Source organism: Balearica regulorum, chromosome 7, assembly GCF_011004875.1.
Source record: "Balearica regulorum gibbericeps isolate bBalReg1 chromosome 7, bBalReg1.pri, whole genome shotgun sequence".
NCBI lineage: Eukaryota > Metazoa > Chordata > Aves > Gruiformes > Gruidae > Balearica > Balearica regulorum.
Genome location: NC_046190.1, coordinates 16,862,150 through 16,878,881, shown reverse-complemented (window position 1 = coordinate 16,878,881; position 16,732 = coordinate 16,862,150). Strand labels below are relative to the sequence as shown.

Genomic DNA, 16,732 nt, shown 5'->3' with positions numbered 1-16,732 from the left:
CTGGGACACCTCATTTATAGGGAGAAGGTGATCCAAATGAAGTTATTTTAGAACTACTCTTTTTGGTTAATTATGAAGGACAAAAATTAACTCAGTCTATTATTTCATTTGGGTAAGGATGTTGCAGTGAAATTGGTGTGAAAGTTTCAGGGATAATTACAATAAGAAAGGTGGAGGTGCAATAGCTTTGACACCACATTCCGGTGATTAGGATAGAAAATGCTTGCACTTGGAATCTTCCCCTGTGCACTCAGGAAATAAAAAGTGCAAATTACATTGCTGCAAGGTGAAGTTGTGTTTTGAATTATAGCAGATGGAAAGATATCTGTGCTATAGCAACATTGACGGTGTTACACACAGAGAGAATAACTAATCTCTTAATGCTGCTTGAAGGACTATTATTTTCACAAATATATTTTAAAACTCTAATATCATTTTTTTCCAGAACTGAAAAAAAAAAAAAAAGAAGAAAAAGAAGGAGAGACAAAACTTAGACTTGAAGGACACATAAGCCCAAAACAGCGATATAAATATACCTTTCATTAGGCTGAATGATTTAAAGAATTGCTATATTCCACATGCAGGAAAAAAAGGAGTGCTGTCTACCCCACCATTGCTTACGGAAGCTATTGGAAATGCTCAAATATGTGAGCTTCTGAGGAATCCATTAGTAGGTCTGACCTCCCTGCCTCCTAGCTTTGGCACCCTGAACATTAATTCACAAAGTAATCCTCTCAGGTTTATCACAGGAGACAACAAGCACTGGGACTCACAGAATTTTGAAAAACATTGCTGTCAGCAGGCAAGAAAGGGTCTGTGGTGGGGTAGTGTTCTGGGAATGAACATTTGTTCAGTCTCTGTTACTAGCTATAGGAGTCTTGTCTTAGATTGCTTGGACTGTTGCATCTGTTAACCTACCTAATTGCATCAGACAATTTCTACCAGAAACCAGAAGACTGTGTGTGTCTTATGTGCCCTGTGTCTTTCCTATATTTTAACTGGCTATAATATTGTCTGTTGATGTAGCCTGGTGTTAGATAAATAATTAAGTTTATGAAACTGATAGAAGGCATATGTGAACAGAGCCATTCAGTTTCTCTAAGTGTGCATGTTTCTCAGCAGCTCAGGATTTGGCCCTATACCATAGCAAGAAACAGCTGTTACTGATAATGCATTTTATGAAGATACCCCTGTAGTTTATGTATTACTCATAACAGATTATTAATAACTCATTCATCTCAATCAATTTTTCATTATCGCTGTTAATACTGCATTGTTACGATGCAATTTGCAAAGTAAATAACCAGACAATTATTGTAACAACAGATGGTCATTTGTGATCATGTAATTGCATGGCCATGGCTGCCCTACAAAGTAATCTGCTACCCTCACTTGCATACTACAGATAAAGACAATGGTATGTGATATTTCAATTTGCTAGAACTTACAGATTAATTATGACACAATACACTAGATATTGTGTGATATTTATCTCAGAATACTCTAGTGAACAAATGTGTCATTTAAATGAATACCGTATAATATATGTAGGTAGACTTTGCACGTAGAATGTTACAGATGCTGACAAATCCACATGTGCTGTTTATTGATGGTCATGCACAAGTATACACAAAAGGCTACCAAAGCATCTCACTGAAAATTAGAGTGATAAGTCTTACACTAGATGTGCAAGTTTTGCAGTGGGTCTGCTGTTGGCTGGTGACTCTTGCTGTTTACACCCATTCAAGCCAATCAGAAGAACCAGATCAGTGACAGGCAAAATATCTGGCAGAATGTTGGCTTAATAAAGTGCTTTAATACAGGCAAATACCAATAACATTCATGAGATCTGTGGCACTTCTACAAAATCCAAGAGAAAGAAATATTTGTCAAACAAATTGCAACAAGCCCTCATGAGGCATTACAGAAGATGACTGAAATTACTGTCTTTATGCACTGTACAGACTCAGCCTCTTTACTCAGAGCAGCTGCAGCCATGCCCTCTCTGTGCATCCTGCGGCACTATACACCTGGAAAGGATGAAGCAAGAGGTGTGAAGTAGTCCAGCAGTGCAAACAGGGGTCCATAAATTACAAATGTACCAGTCTGCTTTGTCTCTTTAGTTTGAATCGTAATTAAAATACATAATCATACTATAAACATTAAGCTGCCAAAGTGTATATTTAGGGATCACCCAGTGAAGCCACCCTCAGGCAAATGGTATACGTATTACAAAAGAGCAGCCGTGACTTTAGTTCCACACATTCAATTCAAAGATCAGAAAGGACCGAAATATTTGGGAATCATATTTTTCAACTATCCTGTAGCACAGAAATATTATGATTATCAGAGATTTTTTTAAAATAAGGAAATCTGATTTCTGCAGAGAAGTTAATGCATTGGTCAGCCTCTCTCAAACTCAGGTGACAACCAAACGTTGAACACTCCCAGTGCTGGCCTTTAAAAGACATGCTTATAATGATGCCTTATTCTGAAGAACTTAAGATCCAAGAACAATATATGAAAAGAAAGAGAACAATCAATATTATGTTAAAAGATACAGTTTTAGGTTTTCATTCTATTAGTAAGAATTACTAAGGCAGATACTTACAGCTTGACATATAATTGGGTATTTAATGCGATTGATTCCACCAGCAAAAACAGCAAACGTAAGAGCAGTATGGAAACAAAAGTTGAGAAGCATGTGCCATCCTTTTCTACTTATTCGGATTGTGCTGTTGAAAAATCACATTGTAAAATTAAAAACCCCAGCATATCTATTATGAAAATTACAATTTGGAGAAAATGCTTAATATGATAGAATTAAATTCTCTGATTCTTGAAAACCTACTTAGCAATCTACCTATAGGACAGAGTCTGATTTATACAGCATTGAAATCAATGGTAAAAAGGTAAAATCAATGGTAAAAATTGTAGAGTCTACTGAAAAGGGTCTCCTCCATCAAATCAGGCATTTAGAGTAATAAAAGCATTGCATAGCTTCAGATATGCAGAACTTTAACAAGACATCTCTAAAGGATTAAACGGAAGCTGAAAATCAGAAGTCATTGCATTCAGGTCACTTAATTAATATTTAGCAGCTTCTACAGTACAATACATTCCCACTCTTTTAAATTGCTAATGGCATTTAACAGAATTATGTAGTTAAAATGGCATTTAGATAAATCTTTCATATAAAGGACACAAGTTTTCTAAAACCAAGAAGATTTAGAAGTCAAAGAAAGTTTCTTTTATCCAATGATAGTTACCAGTCTTTCAACCAAACTTAGTATTAGAAGCCAATAGTGCCAGTGCAGCTGTCCAAAGTATTGCTCGACTGGAATTTGCCAGAAAGCAATTTGATAGTGCCTGTGGTTTTATATTGAATTGTCAAGTTAAAAATCTTAGGAACAGTGTGTAGACCATTTAGACATACGTCTCAGGAAGGATACAGGTTGGGAACAGCTTGAAAAAGGTTGACATAACCTTTTTTTAATTATTATTTCTCTGGTGCAAATCACATTGCTGATATTACTATCCAAGAGTAATTCAGATCATTTTAATTTATCTTTTCAGTGAGGGTTAGAAAAATTGAAGTACCTCAGCGTAATGCTGCCAATTCAACACAAGTGCTTAAAATTGAGTTCTTACCTGTGATGGACAATGTAGGTGATAATGGAAGCAAACAGGCACAACAACATAACTGCAGTACATGCATATACCACAGGGTGCAGAAACTCCCCTGGGTACTGGGGGAAAGACAGCACTGTCTTAAAATCCTATGGAGAAAGCAAAATGACTTAACATTGTTAGGCATGTGTAAAACTTTCAGATTTCATTTCAATATGTCCTGTCATTTCTAGCTGTTCCCTTTCAAGAGCAGGAAAATAAGATGAATAACTTTTTATGTAGATATAGTTCATGAATTTACAATAACATTAGATTGCTCTTTACTCATCTGCATACACTTTGCAAGACAGAAATTAACCTTTTGTACAAGCAGACATATCCTAATTAGAAAAAAAAAAGGTCTGAAAAATACACAGAATATTACATTTTCCAGGTATTAGCAATATCTCTTCCTTCTGATAACATGAACTTTATGTGTGTATTTTACTAGGATATTAAGTACAAAATATCAAATTACCATAAAGGTCTTTAAATGGCATATATATGGCTGCAGAAGAACCACTCAAAGAAACAAAAGCCATGAGAATACACCCAAAATATGGACTGACTCTCACTTCTATATTCAAATACAATTCCTAGTTGATACACCTCCTCTGACCCAGTGACCTTCACATTTAGCTTCAAATACTCTACTACCTGTATCAATTCAAAAGCAGCTTGACAGCTATATTAACAGCAGAGTAAAGATCTGTGCATTCATTTCAGACCTACTAGTGCCTACTGGCACAATTCTTCATGAAAAATATATTGAAAAACTATAAATATATTTGTAAAATTAACCATTTCAAATTCCTATTCTAAATTACTGGATCTCACAAGTAAGAAATAACAGGAGAGATAAATCTGCAGTTGTGAGGGATGGAAAGCAAAAAGAGCCCATTACAGAAAACAGTATGTCTTCAGACTATCTGAATTAAACCAAACATTAGCCACATACATTGTCATACATTAAGCCACATCTGTTTGTGGCACTACATTTCTGCAAACAAGCACTATAAATTAGACACACAAACTCTCACCTGAGTACAACTAAAGTGTCATCTACATGCCAGTTTCCATGTGCAGTGGAACCAACTGTGCACACAAAAATGAATACACATCCTAGCACAGAAAAAGCCCAAATCTGAAAAAGTACTGCATATGACAGTCCAGCAAACTCTAACACTGAAAATACTGACATACATTTAAAAGACTTTTTTCTTATTTGTCAGTTTTAGGTTCAATACATTATTTGGAAGACGATTCAATACATTATTTTCCTGAGGTGAAATCTCCCCTTTGGAGACTGGGACTGTAATGGCTAATACATTTTTTAATCGCACTTGCATGCAGAGAGCTGATTTCCAGCACCATTAGTTATGTATATGAACTTGTCCATGTACAAGCAGCTAATGTTCATGAGTATATGCAATTATTAAATCAGAGGAAAAGGTACTGTTCTGTTTACCTTCCAGAAAGGTCCTTACAGATGCCCTAGCAGTTATTATTTTCTTCATACCAGCTTTAAAGGTTCTAAGATTGATTGTACCAGTTGCTCTGGATGCATATTAAAGTCCATTCTAAACCAGAGCAGCTTACAACATATATAAAAAAAGACCGTCAAAACAAACAAACAACGTATGAACAAGATGGCAAATATACGTCATCACATCCCATTTATCTTCAGTGTTTCCTCAGCGTGCATGCATACCTCATTTAAATCTGCTCAGTCACTGCTTGTCCCACACACAAGTCCTCTCTCAGCCCTGCCCAGTTCACCTCACTCAAAGTCAGAGGTGGAGTCACTTGTCACAAACGTCCTCTTATGCTGTCTCCTAACATCTCTTGCTACACTCCCCTCAACCACAAGTGGAATAAAAGAGGAAAAGAACTCTGGTTTTTGATGTGGTAGCTTTTTAATGTGACAGACCTATGCTCTTGAGGCCTTCTCTTGATTTTGGTGCATTTTTTAGGGTACATGAATATACATTCAGGATATACTGAATTCACAAATTTCAAATAATTCTTTTAAAGTCTATTGGCTCAGAACTGCCACTGAATCGCCACTCAAACACCCTTTTTTTTTTTTTTACCATCTTTTCTGTCATGTTTTTATTTGCATCATCTCCCCATTAATTCTTTCACAGAGTGAATTTTTTGAGATAGACTATTATTTACTAGAAATGTTCAGTACAATTTTGGCTCATATTACTAGAGTAGTAATGTAAATACTGGACAATTTAAATAGAAATACTTTGCCAAAAATGATAAAATATTTACCTCTTGCTCTTACTGATATAATCATATTTTGGTATACCAATAGTACATTTTGTCATAATTTTATGTATACATGTGCTTCAGCTCTGTGCATTAAGAAAACTGTTACTGTAACTAATATAGTAGTAACAGTGCAGTTATTTGAAAAAATAAATATCTTGGATATTTCTGTTAACTTTTCAGGGTATTTTTTTCAAAGTTGTGAGAAAGGAAACAGTGAATTTACACATTTATGTAGTAACAAATGAAAGTGATTTTACTTGAGGTGGCATCATTCAGTATACTAAAGAACTAGCTTGTAATAGTGTAAATGCAAGGATCAATTAATCACTATGTTTGAACATCAGTATAAAAGCAAATGTCATGTGTCCTACAGGAATACAGCCATTTTGTCTGCAGAAGAATCAAGAACAAATCAGCATCTTAAAGCTAATTCCATTTTAAAACATTGAATTTTTATTATTATCTCTTCTCTAATCTTGTACAGTAAATAAGTGGTAAAACTTTTCAGTATCATAATGCATTATTGCCAACGTAGAATATCCTTTTTTAAGAGTTTTGTGTATTGAAAAGTGATTTCATTATAGATACATAACAAATTTATCTTGTCTGCTTTTTGATGATAATTAAACCTTATTGATCTGTCAACTTCCCCTGAGTAATCCTCTGGGGGGACAGCATGCAGAAAACAAAGTTTTTTTTTTCATGCTGTACGCAAAGCAGCATAATTTTATGTTACATTTTAAAAAGGTAAGTTTGATTTTATTTTCTAGAGAGGATTCAAATGATGATGATATTGAAAAATGGCAGGAATACCTACAGGAAAATGAAGACACACAAGACTTTGACCATTACAAACTACTGTCTACAACTACAAGGCCAATAAATGTTGTCTAATGAGAAATTATCGTTCATTCACCCTTCTAAGAAGGTGTGAAACCAGCTTCTTTCAGCCGTAAATGCCACCATAGCATATAATAGAAATTAGTGATGTAAATTAGTGACAGAAAAGACTATTTATCAGCTATTTTGTCCAACAATCAGAATTATAAAAACATCAGAGTGCAAATGGGACTGTTTCACTTTTACTTGAGACTTCATTCCAAAAATTGACTGAAACAAACACATCTACACTGATCAGGTAAAACTCAATGTGAAAGCATAAAGAGGTATAGACAAGTTACATACCAAAGGCAGCCCTGAGACATCTAGTAGCAGATGCTGAGAAAGCTGAGGGGAAGATACAGTGCACTAATACTAAATACCGGGTACTTTCACAAAATCACCGCTGCTAAAAACAATCTAGTTTGTGTTGTAAATTTTTGTAATCCACCAGCTTATACTGGCAAATTAAACATTTATTTTTAATATATTGCCTGTAATAGTATGACTTTAGAAAGTGTAGTCTAACTGGTTTCTGTATTTAAAGCAGGACACCTGAAACTGTCTTCTCCAAGGAAGTGGTATCCAAGGGCCACAGAGTCTTAGAAAAACGAGTGCATTTGAACAATTCGTTACGGTAAGATTTAGATTCCTATTTGTATTTAGATTCCTCCTACTTAAAACTTAAAAACTAGGTGCCAAATACTAGGACGTTTAGGAGCACCAAAATATTGAAATTATCCATAGAGTTGGGTCTCTCTGGAGAGCTGAAAACACTGCAATGCACACTGACGGGAGCAGTTGATGTGCTGGAGGGCAGGACTGCCATTTGGCAAGATCCCAACAGGCTGGAGGAACAGGCTTACAGGAACCTCATGAAGTTCAATGAAGAGAAATAAAAAGTTTCCTGTCTCTGGGACAGAGTAACCCTGACAGTAACCCAGGCTGGGGGACAACTGACTGGAAAGAAGCTTTGCAGCAAAGGATCAGAGGGTCCTGGTGGACAATAAACTGAAAGCAAGCCAGTGGTGAGCCCTTGTGACACATAAGGTGAACCGTATATTGGGCCATATTAGCAAGAATGCAGGCAGCACGCTGAGGGAAGTGGTTCTTCCCTTCTATTCACCACTTGTGAGACCAAATCTTGACTAGTGTGTCCAGTTTGGGGCACTTTAGTCCAAGAAAGACATTGACAAATTGGAAGGAGTCCAGTAGAAACCATAAAGACAATAAGATAGCTCAAGATCTAGATTCTAGGTCTTTAACTTACATCTCCCATTTCTCAAAAGTTGGACCATTTTAATGAGCTCCTTTATAGTCTGGATCTCTTTACACTGTGGTTGAAGCTGCACCACCAAGAATGCAAGATCCATTAAGCCAACAGAAAGCAAGAGCAAATAGAAAGAAAGAGTTTGAGCCAGAGGCTTGATTTGTTATAAAGTTAGTGCATTTTGAAGGAGATAAGCCTGGATTTTTGTCCCCAGTACCAAGCCAGTTTATGCATTTTACAGAGAAAATAACATGTTATTAAGTATAATTTAATAAAAAGTAGATGTAATCCAAGGAGAAAGGAATAAAAGCCAGCTCTTGCTCTTATGAGTATTCTAACTCCAAGGCTTTATGCAAAAGATTGGCACATTCCTGAATGTTCTGAAAAATGCAACCTTGCATCTATGTACATGCAGAGGACTTGAATTCCAGGGAATTTTGCAGTTCCCACTACACCAAATGTTAATTTCGCAGATAGCTGGTAAACTTTCTGGATCACTTTCATAGTCTTTGGTGCTTAAAGCCTGCTGAGTTATATTCTTCCAGTGTAAAAGTAGGTGTTTAAACACACACAAAAGAGAAGTTAATTCTTAAACCTCTCTTTGTAAGCAGCCTGATTTTTCAAAGTACTGAACCACATTTCCACAGCCTGTTATGAGAAAACCTTGTGTTCTCTATGGGGAAAATGTCAAATACTGTAATTATGTCAACCTTCTAAATGACATCTCTGTAATAATTCCCCAACTCATGAATTAATTTCTCAAAAGGCGTAGACAAGCTGTTTAATTTGGAGAAGACCTGAAACATGGAAGTTTAGAAGACTGTTTTCAGAACTGAACTTCATGAATAGTCCTAAGAAATTCTACAATTGTCTCCAGTCACACTGAAAATATTGAAAACATAGCTTTTGTGGTACTGTGAGCCTACCAATTTGGAAAGATTTAAAAGATTCAGGGAATGCTTGTAAAACAACAGGAGAAAAATCCTGTTAACTCTTAGCAAGATCCATTCCTAGTATCTTGCCTCTCCTCAATTTCTGATTCACACAGTTTTCCAAAGTTTGCTTCCAGAATAGTTTCAAATTTGCTTGATTTTTGTCAGCTCAATCTCCTCAGCCCTAATTATCTCAAATAGCCATCCACTGAATGTATACTACTTTTGCAAGTAATGATTCCTTACACTCACAAAAAAAAAAAAAAAATCCAACAAAAAACCTCACCTATTTTGTTTGGAATAATGAGATACATTGCAACAAAACAGGAAAGGAGCTGTTTATGATTTTATGTTCATTTAACCTATCTTCAGGATTAAAATTAAAAATGCTAACAATAATTATTAATCCATTTTAAGTTAATCGAGAAGTAGCATGCTTTGATTTAAGAATTTTACTTGTGTTTATTTGGCAGATTTGAAGATATTACTATTGACAAGCAGTCTGAGGTGGAAAAGGAAATGCTGTATACAATTACAGTAATATCCATCACTATTGAATTGCCATTCTGTTGTAAGAAAAATGAAAGGAAGAACAAAGGACAACGTATGTCAAAACGTATTCAGCAAATTTTGAAATGCAGCATTGCTGTTGGATATTTTTGTTATCTCCTGAAGAGTTTTTATTCATCTATACTATGCCTACAGGGCACTAGATTGGTCATAACATACACTAACATTGTCTTGAAAAATTAAAATATTGATATACAGCTCAATTCACAAAGGAATTTGTAGAACAAATACTTAGATATACCAAAGCTTCAGAATATATTAAGTTCATAATTTTACTCTAAAACAGAGAATCATATTGTGGAGGTTCATAGTTCAAGACCCTGGAGGACTTTGGCCACCTCCGGAAGAAGCTAAAGTGTGACCATCTCTCTTCCTCCTACAGATAACAGAAGAAAAGACAAAATAGGGGACTGGTCTAAACAGACAGTAGATATAGGGAAAGGCAGGAATATAACTCGGGAGTTTAGTTCACAGCATGTTACTCTCACCCCTAGGGAAGTACCATTCAAAAACTGATCAGAAAAAGATAATGCTGTATTATGTCTGACACTACTCTTTCGCTTCCATCCACTGGCCCAACCCAGCTCAGAGTGAGAGCATGAGAGCAGTGTGAGGGAAGGAGCTTGTACCTCCTTTCCGGCCCAACCTCCAAACTGTACTATCTGTCTCATTGACATCACTTGAACAACTGTCACAGAGAGAAATGAAATGGCTCTACATGAATCCTCTCACTTGAAGTATGCTCATGCTTATTAATTATCAATCATAGTTGATAAAACCTTGATTACTGCCTTTCTAAAAAAGGACTATGAATTCTTTATTTTAACCCTCTTACGGTTCCATAGGCAGAAACAACTTTTAAAAAAGCAGTTCAGGGAACATTGTCTTACTATTTAAAAAGATGACAAATCAGAGTATGTGCTGTACTAGCTATAAAATGGACTGAGACTTCTATTTCATCTTGTTCTACAGCAAGATACACATTATTCTGATGGTAGTGTAAACCTCCATCAGTGTTGCTTTATTGCTGCTCTTCAGTTTACAGATGCTACTTTAGTTTTCTGCTATTACCCCAAAACATAATAATCAATTATGAATTTTTATGGTTTAATAGATTAGAGAATTATAGATGAATAACATGTATCATGATATTGTAGCTAATTTCATTGGCTACATACTATATGCTAGCTATTTTGAATTTGCTGTTGGTTTGCTAGTATTTTAAAATATATTAGGCACTCAGGTGTGAATTAAGAAGATACACAGGCATTTTATATTGTTTATATTATAAATAGCTAAGCAGAAAAATGAAACATTTTTCATTTCTCGTATGAGAATTGAACTGCCCAGAAAAGCGTAGTCTCTATGAAATAAAACAATCCCTGACTTCATGCCACAAAACACTGATTAAGAAATAACACCTGAATGAAAATTATTGCGCATAACAAAGCTACAAAAGTTTTCCAATAGCTGTTTAAAAAGATGGCTGTTGCAAGACATATTTATGTGTATGTATACATATATATTAACATGACTTAAAGTCAGGCATCTTTTTTCTTAAAAGTGACTGCACAACATAAGCTAAGGAACATAGCACATTGTTTGCTACCACATCAATTGCAAAGCAAGGGCAAGTCAAAGATTCTATTTTGTCTTGCACAGATAAAAATGGAAGATACACACAGGAATAAAAGCAAAGTTGAATTACTATAACAAAATAAATGCAAGACCTAAACCAAAATTACATACCAGATGCACAAGTTGCAGTAAAAGGTGCCTCAGTTGCCTTTACGGTTGTAGAAAAACCAATCTGCTACATCTTATCAGAGATAAATGTGCCTTCGTCTTTACAAACCAAAAATGAATTCTAGCCCTTATGTCAGTATACGATTTTTGCAGACAAAATGAAACCATGAAATTGGTTGTTTGCAAGCAACTAGTTAATGTTTAATAACTACCCAAAGTTTAAGAAGCACAGGCTGAACCCAGCAGTGGAAGGAGGAGGAAGCCATTTTGGGTGTGGCACCTGCAAAGTCAACAGGTACTTACTTTAATGAATTTAGAAAAGCATCCTCAAAGCAAAATTACATTTCAGATTTGGGGAAACAAGCGGCTGGGGGGAAAAAGAGAACTCATGGAAGCTGTAGAAAATGAGGTGTATTTGATATCGTCAAATCTCAGGAACAGCTCTTAAATACTGAACAATTCTGGAATGGGTGAAAAAATGTTCAAGTAACTCTGAGGGAAATCAGTTCTTGGGAAGTGGACGATAATGTCCGCATTTAACTCATGGGTGCCACGGCCTTGTGCTATGATTGGCTGCCATCTGGGCTCCATCTGACAGCAGCAGATTGGTATTCTCTGCACACGTCCTCACAATTCCTGTCGCCTATGTTTGCTGTCCCTTACACATACACACAATACATTATTTACTCAGCTATAAACATTTTGGTAATGTACACAAGCAGCATCTACAGTGCAATCGTGCACCAGCATTCAAGATCAATCTGGTATTAATAGTACACATCTGGCTAATCCTTTTACAACTGATTTAGAATAAATATTTTTAATGGTGCAAACATTTCTCACCTATATACGTTAGAAAGCTCTCATTTTTTGTTTGCTTTCCTTTATTCCCTGAATAATAACAGGTCATTACTGCATGCATAGTATTTTTGCTTTCACGACGGTAACTTTCTGTTAAGCAGGATAGTTAAACAACTGCAATGGGAACTGTAAGTGGGACTGAGAGCAGACCAAAGCAGGCTGATATGTTAGCACTGCACAGAAAGATTTTTCTTCGCGAACAGCAATTTCCTAAGAAGGCTATCAGCGTTGGTATACATACTAAGACTCCTAGAGGATCAACAACGACAGCACTGTCCTTACTTAAAAGAGCAGAAGATGTTATTCCTCTCCATTTATTAAATGATTCAACATTGCGGTATGCCTGCAACTAATTAGTATGATCAACACAGTGCAGGGCAGGAACAAAAGCAGACCAGCCTCTGAGATATGCTGATGTAAAAGCACACAGCAGTATACATTTTTAAACCCTGTCCTATAATTTATAACCATTACATGCTAATTGTTCCTTGATGGAACTTTCATTTGTAAGACTGAATTTAATGTCATTTCTGATTAGGCCTGTCTCTGGATATTAAAACTGACCACCGGCTTTATTCACTTACTAGCAGTTAAATAACTTTCTTTAAGACTGTTTTATACTAAACATTATAGAAAACAAAAGGTCAGTTGCTGACAAGTAAGAATGATGCAGATGAACGTAAAAAGAACATATATGTATGGCAAAAGAGAGAGAGAGAAATATAGGAATATTTGCTAAGTCATATACTTACCATTAGCACTGCAAAGTTACTGAAGTGTGTACTCTGAATGGTGGTAATATTGCCCGCAGAACTAATTATGTGGCACCCTTCTCCCCACCAGCCTCCATGTCCATCTAGAAGGTCAAAATCCCAGAAGGCTGCAATGGGGTCTATACCCCGTGCAAAGTGCCTCAACCCTATAGTAAGAGGGCTGGTGAGGTTTCCAAAACTGCACCCATCTGCAAAAGCAACAAACTGAATCAGAGAGATGGAGTGGAAAACCCTTTATTGATGAATGCTGTCTAAAGAGATCAGATACACTAAACTATTGGGGAAAAAGCAATAGACATACACTCTTAATGGTCAAAATCAAAGGTAGTGCTCACATTCAGAAAACTTTGCAATAGTATAAATAAATTTGAACATTCCAGTGCCATAATGTGTCCAAATGATCTAATCATCCTTCACAAAGATTTTTTTTTGTTTCAGATTCTTTAGTTACGACCAGTGTTACACTATTGCCTATGTAACTGCAGAAACGGCTCAGTTTCACGGTATGATTAACAGCTGAGACAATTCTGCACTTTCAAAGTCACATTTAAACATTTAAAAAATGTTAATAGAAATGAGAGCACTATTCAGTAGCAAATAAAATTAGTAAAATTGCCTGTGTGAATAATTAATCAAAGTAATGACTCACCAGCACATACAATATATCACATTTAGACAAAAGCCTTTAACAACACCTGTTTTACGTCCATCGTATCAGAAAGTATACTGGTGAGTATTGATACATGCAACAGGGCACTACTCCCGCTCCAAAAGCCTTATTTTTGTCAGTGTCTAGGATGTTAGCATTGCAATTTTAATTGTAAAGAGTAAAACAAGATTCTTTCCTATAGCACCGTGCTTTAAGAAACAAGCATCTGTAACAGCACTGTCAACAAACAGTAGTCCAAAATCAGCATTCTAGTCATACAGCAAGTACATTTATTTATTGGCAGGATAATTTGAATAAAAAACATGCAGGTAGGAACAACTGCAAACATTTCTACTAAAGAAAGAGACCGTTTCCAGCCTCTCAGCATACTGTATACTCTACTCCTCTATTCTTTACACAATCAAGTATACCATAGCTTTTAGATTAAAGGAAATAATGCATAACAACTCCTCACCTATTTTAGCAAAAACAGCTGGTGTGGCAACCGTCCTACGTTTCCCATCATCTGCAAGATTTGATGAGTTTCCTGTGCTAGGAAAGAGTTTTCCATTCCGAAAGACAATAAACTGTAGCTTGCAAGTGGAGTTATCAACAGATTGCCAGGCTGAAGACTGAGTGAAGACAGACTGTGGCAAATGAACTGAAGCTACTGCTACAGCATTCTGTACAATGAGAAAAAAAAAGAAACATTTAAAATGCAAATCACAACAGGGTTGCTTTCATGATGTTTTAAACTCCTGTACAAGAAATGTATGCTGCCTTCCTTTTCCAACAGACTGGAAGCAACCAAAGAAGCACGAGCCGTAACCATGGGAATAGGATTGGTACAGTGCATATTAAAAGGGAAAACGTTTTGATTGAATGTGAGAGTCTATATGGTCAAGCTCCCTGCTGCAGAGGTGAGAATGGTTCTTACCGTGCCTGCTAGAGGGTCCATCAACACTGCAGATCTGATTTAAAGAGACAACCTCTACCAGGTTTTCTCCTTCACTTAAAACAGAATCAGACAACTTACATTAAAACATTTCTCCGAAAGGGTACTTAAAGAGTACAAAAATAATTTTATTAATACAAAAAATTACATCAGCAGAGAACTGCAAATGCAGTAAACAGCACATTTTATGAATATGTTTCTCTTGCTTCATATAAGGAAAAACAGTTAACTGCTTTAGTAATGCAGGATTAAAAAATATTACAAGCAGTAATGTAACAGAAGAAAACAAGACAGCACCAGGAGAAAATGAATGAAGACTGTCAGATCACTATAATGGCTTTGAGTTCTGTGTTATACACCCTTTTACAAGCAGATAATTCCCTTACAGCAGAGCTGTAAAATACACCAAACGGTACATTCTGAGGACTTGACTCATCAAGCATTTTTTTCCTGCCAAAGTAGCAAACTAATCATTAAGACGGAGATATTTACAAGAAAAAACAAATGATGGGCAATGGGAAAATAAACAGGGAGTCTGTCCTGAGCCTTGAAGTGAAAAGTGTCTGTATTTAAAAACAAACAAACAAACTACAAAATGTTCTAATTTGCATTTTCCCCAAGGGCAAAGTATAGCTTCTGTGCACATAATTTACATAGATTATCATGCAGTTTACTCATAGCACATGTGCGCTACCTCTTTGAGAAGTAAAACAATAATCTTCACAATCATGTAAACAAATGTGACATTAATATATGTCCATGTGCTGGGAAATATATGTACATGTGCAAGACAAAAGGTACAACAGAGATCAGCGAACTACAATGAATATGAGAAGTATCTAGTGACCTCATAATAAATATGGGAGAAAAGCACGAGTAATCTGTGATGTCACTGGGATGCTTAAATAAAGAGATAAAAGCTTCAGTACAATTTTCTCTTTATTACCATCTATATTTTGGAAAGGTTTTGTGATTTTAACAATAAAAATGCCCTTTTTTTTTTTTTTTTTTTAAAGTAAGTATTCAAGCTAGGTGATGCCACTTACTAAAAATACTCAGGAAAAACAGAGCAAATAGCAACAGGACATTTCTACATTAGATTTTTAAATTAGTACGAAGGCTTTAATTGGAATTAACTGAGCTAAACATCAAGCACTCATCCTTAGATTGTTTCCACTGCCTAATTCACTAAAGCTGTCATAATTGGCTTTATCTCACGCTTCTGAAAAAGACGTATTTTACTCTATGGTAACCCAAAGTATCTGTATATGCTGAACTTCTGATTGTTATCAATAAGTATGTACAGAAATTTTAAGAAGTGTCATTTGTCAAACCCCAGATCACTGTTGAGGACTTATCTGGAGATGTACAGAAGTGTAATAGAAGTTACAGTGTGATTAAATTTATATTTACAATGGATTTTTATTATTATTCTGTGCTGGCAAAAGCAATAACAATGACATATTAAATTACACTAATTACTTATTATATACAAAAAGAGAAAGCTAGAAGCATCTGCATAAGCTTATGATAATGAAACCAACAGCTAAAGGCACTGGGATAAGCAAAAATTTGCTATGACTTGACAAAAGCAGTCCTATGCAAGCCAGAGAAAACAACAGGTTTACAGCACTTTTGCTAAGAGGGGAAATTGTCTAATTTATTGCAGTTCTCTAATTTCTTCTTCGTTATGACTTACTGATACCAATGGGATAAAGTAATAGCATAGACAGAGCTTGGCTGTGAGACTGGGGAGGGGCAGAGAAGGGGCTGCACACATCTGGAGCACAGAGAGCTGCTGTGCAAGGCTGATGACAGGCTGCACAGCTGGGGAAAGACCAAGGTGATGCCCATCCTTCACCTCCTCACCATCGCCCTGTCTCTGCATACACAGAGACTCTTCACTACGTAGCATAAAAAAAAATCAGATCACCCTGCCCCAAGTCTTAGAGACTACAGCTTCGCTTCATGGGAGTAAAGTCAAACACAGTGAAGAAAAGCTGTACACAGCCTACAAATGCGGTCAGTCCGCACTAAATCCATAACATCTATGATCACTTCCTGGGAAACAGTTTAATTGTGAATACTTCCTACGTATTCAAACAATTTCTTTTGAGTGCAGGCAGTCAGGTGGAACGAAGGGCAAAG

General features: G+C 36.0%; 1 protein-coding gene across 2 annotated transcripts in view; it reads right to left on the bottom strand.

Moving 5' to 3' along the window:
• The window catches only part of ADGRA1 (adhesion G protein-coupled receptor A1), a 284,157-nt gene that overhangs the window by 40,234 nt on the left and 227,191 nt on the right, over positions 1-16,732 (bottom strand). For both annotated transcript variants that reach the window (XM_075758192.1, XM_075758193.1), the window contains 4 exons: positions 14,105-14,312; positions 12,960-13,168; positions 3,652-3,779; positions 2,612-2,735 (listed from right to left, as the gene is read on the bottom strand). In XM_075758192.1, coding sequence (XP_075614307.1) covers positions 2,612-2,735; positions 3,652-3,779; positions 12,960-13,168; positions 14,105-14,312 — 669 coding nt within the window. The remainder of the gene's footprint in view (positions 1-2,611; positions 2,736-3,651; positions 3,780-12,959; positions 13,169-14,104; positions 14,313-16,732) is intronic.